The sequence below is a fragment of the Gnatocerus cornutus genome, chromosome 8, assembly GCF_029298725.1.
Source record: "Gnatocerus cornutus isolate USDA-ARS CGAHR chromosome 8, icGnaCorn1.1, whole genome shotgun sequence".
In the NCBI taxonomy this organism is placed as follows: Eukaryota; Metazoa; Arthropoda; class Insecta; order Coleoptera; family Tenebrionidae; genus Gnatocerus; species Gnatocerus cornutus.
Genome location: NC_142240.1, coordinates 11,760,055 through 11,768,253, shown reverse-complemented (window position 1 = coordinate 11,768,253; position 8,199 = coordinate 11,760,055). Strand labels below are relative to the sequence as shown.

The 8,199-nt window shown below is 33.8% G+C and overlaps 1 protein-coding gene across 1 annotated transcript; it reads left to right on the top strand.

Annotated features, from left to right (window-relative positions):
- The first annotated feature begins 6,153 nt into the window (after positions 1-6,153).
- LOC148169844 (uncharacterized) lies at positions 6,154-7,191 on the top strand. The gene has a single exon (XM_088043345.1). The coding sequence runs from the start codon at positions 6,300-6,302 to the stop codon at positions 6,930-6,932; it is 633 nt and encodes a 210-aa protein (XP_087899471.1). The 5' UTR covers positions 6,154-6,299; the 3' UTR covers positions 6,933-7,191.
- Positions 7,192-8,199: the final 1,008 nt, after the last annotated feature.

The window sequence follows — 8,199 nt, the reverse complement described above, 5'->3', positions numbered from 1 at the left end:
ACATTTTTCAAAAACCGGTATAATTTTCTTATTTTTCTGTAGAAATTAATTTCTCTTAGCTAATTCAACCTAACTTTTATTTCGGTGATGTGTCGCGACTTTCAACTCGTTGAAATTGTGCTGAAAAGTATTAAGTAGTTTTTTGGTGCGAGTGGTTATTTTATGTAAAAAAGTGGGGCTAAATGGAAAAGTTTTTTAAGTGTTATAAAAATAATTTTAGTAAAATCGTAATCAATTTAATGTGTTGTGTTGTAAGTGGTTCCTTGAAGAAGGTGGTTATGGAGGAGTACTGGAATCTGACGAGACAGCAGTGTTGGGCCGGATTAAAAGGTATGTTTTAACTTAAAAAATCAGAAAAAAAATTAATTTCTTTTTTTTGCAGTTTGTCCCTAAAAAGAAGCAGATGGCAGCGCGGGAACCAATAAGGTCGGATCTTTTTTATTTACTTGAATAAGTGTAAGTTTTTCGATTTTTAACAATTTTTATGTGTGTTTGAAATTGAAACAAAAAGATCACTTGAAATTCGCGAAGTGATTGTGTTGAAGTGTGTGTAAACGTGTAATGGTGTGAGTGATTAATTTTGGTAAGTAGATACAAAAATTGTTAATAAAAGATAAGTAGAATTTTCTAAAATTGAAATAATTTTCTTATTTTTCTGTAGAAATTAATTCCTCTTAGCTAATTCAACCTAACTTTTATTTCGGTGTTGTGTCGCGACTCTAAACTCATTGTAACTGTGCCGAAAAGTATTAAGTAGTTTTTAAGTGCGAGTGTCTATTTTATCCAAAAAAGTGGAGCTAAATGTAAAAGTGTTTTATGTGTTATAAAAATAATTGTAGTAAAATCGTAATCAATTTAATGTGTTGTGTTGTAAGTGGTTCCTTGAAGAATGTGGTTATGGGGGAGTACTGGAATCTGACGAGACAGCAGTGTTGGGCCGGATTAAAGGGTAAGTTCTTTTTGAAGTAATGTAGAACGAAATTTCAAATTGATTTTTTCTTTACAGTTTGTTCGTGACAATCAAGTAGACGGCAACGATGGAACCAAAAAGGTCTGATTTTTTTATTTGCTTTTAACTACTTTATAACACTAAACTTTAGGTCGCAAACATTTAATTCGCAAAAACTTGAATCTGGAAGAATATAAACTTCTATTGCATTTTTAGGGGTAGGCTTAAGAATGATATTGGATTTTTTATTTTGATATTTATTAGCTTGATTAATTTCTGTTTCAATGGCCTCTTTTTTTGGAGTTCTAGGTTATAGTGATCTTCTTGTTTTGATTCATTTTTGGTGAATATTTTTCTCCGACTTTCTTTCTTAATTCTACCTTGAGTCTGTTATTATTATAAATGTTTTTATTTCTACATTTCTATGATTATTGGTTCATGTTTAGTAGTCTTTTAAAAATTTAGTTTCTTGGCATTTTTCGCTTATGCGCCTCATTCCGACGCAGGATTCCGAAATGTAGGTGAAAAAAATCCAGCTTTTTGGGCTGAGGTCGTGTGACAAGGCTATTTTTTCAGTGTTTGGTGATGATCGACACATAGGCTTAATACTACATATTTTGTTTAAGAAAATTCTCTTCAACGAGATTTCTGATTTAAAAATGATTAATTCCCTGGTCTTTTCAGTGATGTAATTCGAAGTTTCCCAAACAATTCTTGTATTGCTGAGGCTTGGCGTCAATTTTCTATTACTGCAATTTTTTGAAAAGGCTATAAATCACTTACATAAAACTATGGACCCAGTCGTTTAACATTTATTTCTTGCAAAATCCTGGAAAAAACTGTACATAAACAAATGACTGAATTTGCATTTTTTAATGTTTTAATACCTGATACTCAATACGGTTTTTTTTCGCGTATCCTCTAATCAGAACTTTGAGAAGACTTTCAACCGAAACATTCAAAAATGTTTATGCTTCACAGTATGGAAACTTGAAAACTTCACCTTTTCACAAATCGTGTTTTTTATTCGTGGAATAGATTTGCTGAAGAAACTGACACATTATTGTCTGCATCTTCGTCCGAGCCAGAAGGCTAGCAACGTAATTTGCATTGCGTTGTTACATGGTCATTTAGGGCAGCTCATGTCTCAATTATATCTATTCAATAATTTTTGATAACATACTTTCTCCAACTTATTTTCTATAAGTTATTGGAACCCAAAAATTCTATTTTTTTAATTTGCAATGTTAATCCATTTCAGTGGTGTTTTATTCTGAAATTCTCGGTGGTCTATATCTCCGAAACTACGACAGATAGAAAAATGTGGTTTCTCCATGGTTTTTTTCGCACTTTTGTTTTACATATTTCAACTTCGAAAACCTCTTTACCTAATAGGTAGGCTTGTCAAAATGGAACTAAAAAGGTCAGATTTTTACTTTTCCTTACTTTAGTTGCGCCAAAATTGTAACTTGCTAATTCTTTTGTGGCAAAAACTTTAGTGGAGTGTGAGTGTCCACAATGTTAAGTGTTAAAAACAAATGTTTTTGGTAAGTTTTAGAATTTTCTTGTATTTTTAATTTTTTTATACTACCTAATTGTTAGCTTGATTAATTATTCTTTCAGTAGTCAGATCTTCAGTTATCTTCAGGATTTTTACTAGTTTTTGATTGGTATTGAAATTTTTATCACATTTTTTTATTTTACACTAAAAAAATCAATTAAATTTGTGGAGTGTTTGTGTTTAGAAGTGTCTGTAAAGGTGTAATGATGTGAGTGATTAATTTAGGTAAGTAAATACAAAAATTGTTAATAGAGATAAGTACATTTTTCAAAAGCCGGTATAATTTTCTTATTTTTCTGTAGAAATTAATTCCTCTTAGCTAATTCAACCTAACGTTTATTTCGGTAATGTGTCGCGACTTTAAACTCGTTGTAACTGTGCCGAAAAGTATTAAGTAGTTTTTTAGTGCGAGTGTCTATTTTATGCAAAAAAGTGGAGCTAAATGGAAAAGTGTTTTAAGTGTTATAAAAATAATTTTAGTAAAATCGTAATCAATTTAATGTGTTGTGTTGTAAGTGGTTCCTTGAAGAAGGTGGTTATGGAGGAGTACTGGAATCTGACGAAACAGCAGTCGTAGGCCGGATTAAAAGGTGTTTTAACTTAAAAATTTGAAAAAAAAATTAATTTCTTTTTTTTTGCAGTTTGTCCCTAAAAAGAAGCAGATGGCAGCGCGGGAACCAATAAGGTCGGATCTTTATTATTTACTTGAATAAGTGTAGGTTTTTCGATTTTTAACAATTTTTACGTGTGTTTGAAATTGAAACAAAAAGTTCACTTGAAATTCGCGAAGTGATTGTGTTGAAGTGTGTGTAAACGTGTAATGGTGTGAGTGATTAATTTTGGTAAGTAGATACAAAAATTGTTAATAAAAGATAAGTAGAATTTTCTAAAATTGAAATAATTTTCTTATTTTTCTGTAGAAATTAATTCCTCTTAGCTAATTCAACCTAACTTTTATTTCGGTGTTGTGTCGCGACTCTAAACTCATTGTAACTGTGCCGAAAAGTATTAAGTAGTTTTTAAGTGCGAGTGTCTATTTTATGCAAAAAAGTGGAGCTAAATGTAAAAGTGTTTTAAGTGTTATAAAAATAATTGTAGTAAAATCGTAATCAATTTAATGTGTTGTGTTGTAAGTGGTTCCTTGAAGAATGTGGTTTTGGAGGAGTACTGGAATCTGACGAGACAGCAGTGTTGGGCCGGATTAAAGGGTAAGTCCTTTTTAAAGTAATGTAGAACGAAATTTCAAATTGATTTTTTCTTTACAGTTTGTTCGTGACAATCAAGTAGACGGCAACGATGGAACCAAAAAGGTCTGATTTTTTTACTTGCTTTTAACTACTTTATTACACCAAACTTTGGGTCGCAAACATTTAATTCGCAAAAACTTGAATCTGGAAGAATATAAATTTCTAGTGCATTTTTAGAGGTAGGCTTAAGAATGATCTTGGATTTTTTATTTTGATACTTTATTAGCTTGATTGATTACTCTTTCAATGGCGCCATTTTTGTTTGGAGTTATAGGTTATAGTAATCTTTTTGTTTTGATTCATTTTCGGTGAATATTTTTCTCCGACCTTCTTTCTTAATTCTACCTTGAGTCTGTTATGGTAAATGTTTTTATTTCTACATTTCTATGATTTGTTCATGTTTAGTAGTCTTTTACCAATTTAGTTTCTTGGCATTTTTCGTTTATGCGCCTCATTCCGACGCAGGATTCCGGAATGTAGGTGAAAAAGATCCAGCTTTTTGGGCTGAGGTCGTGTGACAAGGCTATTTTTTCAGTGTTCGGTGATGATCAACACATAGGCTTAATACTACATATTTTGTTTAAGAAAATTCTCTCCAACGAGATTTCTGATTTAAAAATTAATATATTCCTTGGTCTTTTCAGTGTTGTAATTCAATTCTTGTATTGCTGAGGCTTGGCGTCAATCTTCTATTACTGCAATTTTTCGAAAAGGCGATAAATCACTTACATAAAACTATGGACTCAGTCGTTTAACATTTATTTCATGCAAAATCCTGGAAAAAAACTACATAAACAAATGACTGAATCTGCATTTTGAATGTTTTAATATCTGATACTCAACACGTTTTTTTTCTCTACTTTTTTCTTTAACTTTGAGAAGACTTTTAACCGAAACATTCAAAAATATTTTTGCTTCACAGAATGCAAGCTTGAAAACTCCACTTTTTTACAAATCGTGTTTTTCATCCGTGGAATAGATTTGCTGAAGAAACTGACACATTGCCTGCATCTTCGTCCGAGCCAAAAGGCTGGCAACGTAATTTGCATTGCGTTGTTACAAGGACATTTAGGACAGCTCTTGTCTCAGTTATTCAATAATTTTTGATAATATATTTTCTTTAACTATTTACTTTTTTTCTTTAAGTTTCTGGAATCCAAAAATTCTATTAATGTAAATCCATTTCGGTGGTGTTTTATTCTGAAATTATCGGTGGTCCATGTCTCCGAAACTACGATAGATAGAAAAATGTAGTTTTCACCATGGTTTTTTTCGCACTTAGGTATGTTTTACAAAATCCAACTTCGAAAACCTCTTTACCTAATAGGCAGGCTTGTCAAAATTTCTTTAAAATAGGATCTTAGAGAATTTAGTTTTTATTCTAACGACCTAAACACTTATAAATTGGTTAAAATTATCGGTGAATCAAGAAAGTTTGCTACGCAAGTCTTAGCTCTGCTTTTACCAGCAGCTTCTAGATGGCGCCTACATGCTTTACCAGTTATGTGTACAGTTCTGCAATTAGACAGTGGAAATAACAAGAAAGTAGAAAAATCAGAAAAGAATTATTGTTGTTCTGATCACCAATTTATTACTTGGCTATTAATTAATTTATTCCCAAGTCTTGAAAGAGACCGTTTCATAACTGTTTTCCTGTTATTGACAAATTATACAACCAAAACAATTTTTTTCATTATTTGTGATCTAATCCTCCCAATTTAATATCTATAACTTGAATTATGTGCGTCTGTTGAGTAAATATTGTAATAAAAAACAGCGTTAAATATGTTTACTCCTTATGTTTATGCTTAAATAAACTTGAAAGGATGTGAATGAAGTGTTTCCTCAAATTTTTATCTGCGTAACTTACGTCAGTTCAATAATGAGTATAGGTAATGTAAATAATTGTACAGTCAAATATTTCTGGAATTGCGTAAAATGCTAACAAGAATTTTAAATAAATTTTGAAGATGCTCCGGATTCCTTCATTTCTGGAGAAAATGAGATAATAATATGTACCATGTCAAGGTTCTTGATGCACACAAGAACTTTAGTTAAATGCATAAACCAAAAATAAATGTACTTACAGGTGATTTTGAGTATCAATCAGCTGGCATTGAATTGTCAATCATTTTTATATACATAGACTTATTGTTTGTTTTTCAGTAGGTACCTAACAATAAAACAAATATTTTTTTCATGACAAAATTTGTACGAGATTTTCTAAGATAACAGACAGCAATTTTGCTTATGTTTGTCGCAAATTACTTAATGTTGACTTTGACTATCAACTTTGAAAGTTATTTGTTTACCCATCAATTTAGTAGCCGCGACTTTCGTCTTGTACCCGACCCTTCGTGGGCGCTCGCGCTAGTCTGTTCCTGTGCGGGAGTAGACCCAGCGCTTTTAGTGGGAGATAACTCGTAGAAGCTTACCTGCACAGGCCTCGAACTCTCAGTGTCGGCTCCGCGGTCCACTAGCCAGCATCCAAGAGCGGAGAGCTTGTTGCTCTCAAAACATCGGAAAGTTCCGCAAGTAAAAGATGCTCGAGTACGACGACGAACTGTCAGAGCGTCTGGGTCTGCCCCTCGACGACTCCTACACCGACTCCAACAACAACAGCGGCTCCGACAAATCCTCCCGTGGTGACAAGTATTCCTTACGCCCCCGATCAGTGCGGCGTCGCGGCGCAGATGACAGCGCCAAAACGCGGCAAGGGAAGTCCAAACCAAAACCAGCACCTCTCAGCAAGTACCGGCGTAAGAATGCGAATGCGAGAGAGCGGTCGAGGATGAGGGAGATCAACCAAGCTTTTGAGGCGTTGAGGAAGGCTGTCCCCCAGATGTCCATCACGCATCAAACCAACGAGAAATTGACGAAAATCACCACGTTAAGGCTTGCTATGAAGTACATTTCCGCGTTGAGTGCAGTGTTGAGTAATGAAACCCCGCAGGATTTGCTGTCGGATTGTAGCGAATTGGACTGCTTCCTATTGGAATCTGACGGTGAATCTTTACCTTTACAGAGTGATTTTTCTGATCATTCGTTAACGCCGGCTGACTTTTCGGTGGATTTCCCGGAGGATTCGCTAACTCCAGTTGATTTCGCGCCGTTGTCGCCGGATTTAGACGACCATTTAAGTCATTTTGACCCGTTTTTAGCGGGGTTCAGCTAGCCGCAATCGAGGAACCCGATTCCGTCCATGTAAAAAATTCCGTTGTGTTAATTTATTTGTGGTGGCATTTCTTGTAAATTCGTGCCTTTGAGGACTGTATATATGACTTATTTTTATATTGATATATACGACTGCAGTTGCAATATTGCAGCATGACATTTATTTAAAGCCAGTCATGCTCATATTTATTTATAAGTAGAAGTCGCTTTATGTAATATATCGAAATCTTAGCAGATAAATATATTATATTTCTGCATAATTGTCGTTTTATTTATTGGTTTGCGATTTATTGCCACACAAATTGCGACAATTCCAATTTCCACCGACACCGTTCCGGCAAATCGACTTTTCACGTTACCAGAACAGGTAGGTAAGTTTATCAAGTTTCATATTTTGCCTCACCAGATGACACACTTTATCCACTAATTAATTCACTTGCGATTTCATGTTCATGAATTCAGTTGCTTAATTAATTGCATGCAACACTCATTTTCTCCGCCTTTTTATTACAGATAAGCTAATTGTAACAGAAACAAACAGTTTAATCTATTTTGTGGAACAGTCCCATTATTTCTTCCGTCCCACCTAACAACCTATCATTATTCACGGTTTTTCTACCAAAACGATCTATCTTCCAACACCAGCTAGGCGTTTCTACCGATACTACTTAGCATTAGTTTCCGTATCATTAAAGTTAAAATACCTGCGGTAAAAAGAACAATAAATCAGCACTCCTACAAATAACAGATGAGAACACTTTACCATTTACTGTGAAAACACAAAAAATTCCCAAACGTCCATAATTATGCAGATTTGTTTGCTATTGCAATCTTCATGCTCTATTGATTTTGATTTGCTCCAGTGTCATTACCTGGACGTTCAACTAAAAACACGAATAGAAATGTTAAATTAAAAGTGACAAATTTTACTATTGTTGCCATTGAGATAACTATAACTAAAGACTTGTTGAATTTCGCGTAAACATTTATATTAAAACCGAGTTAGGATAATTCATTTTACGAGTTTATCAGTTGTTACGTAGGTGCAGTACAAGTTACCACGGCGGTTTTTCTTCCTGCAGCTTTTAAAATGCAAATAATTAACTATATTTAGCTAACTCAGATTGGCGATAACATGATTTTTATGGCTTAAACCTGTTCGCTCCTTTTCTGAGCTCTGCGGGATTAGTGGTGGATAATAAAATTATTATGGTTAATGTGGAGATTTAGCTAGATGAGATCAAAAGTGGTGTAACGGTGACGAGCGG

What these genes read in the sequence shown, in the direction of transcription:
- LOC148169844 (XM_088043345.1), top strand. Translation starts at nt 6,300, where the DNA reads ATGCTCGAGTACGACGACGAACTGTCAGAGCGTCTGGGTCTGCCCCTC.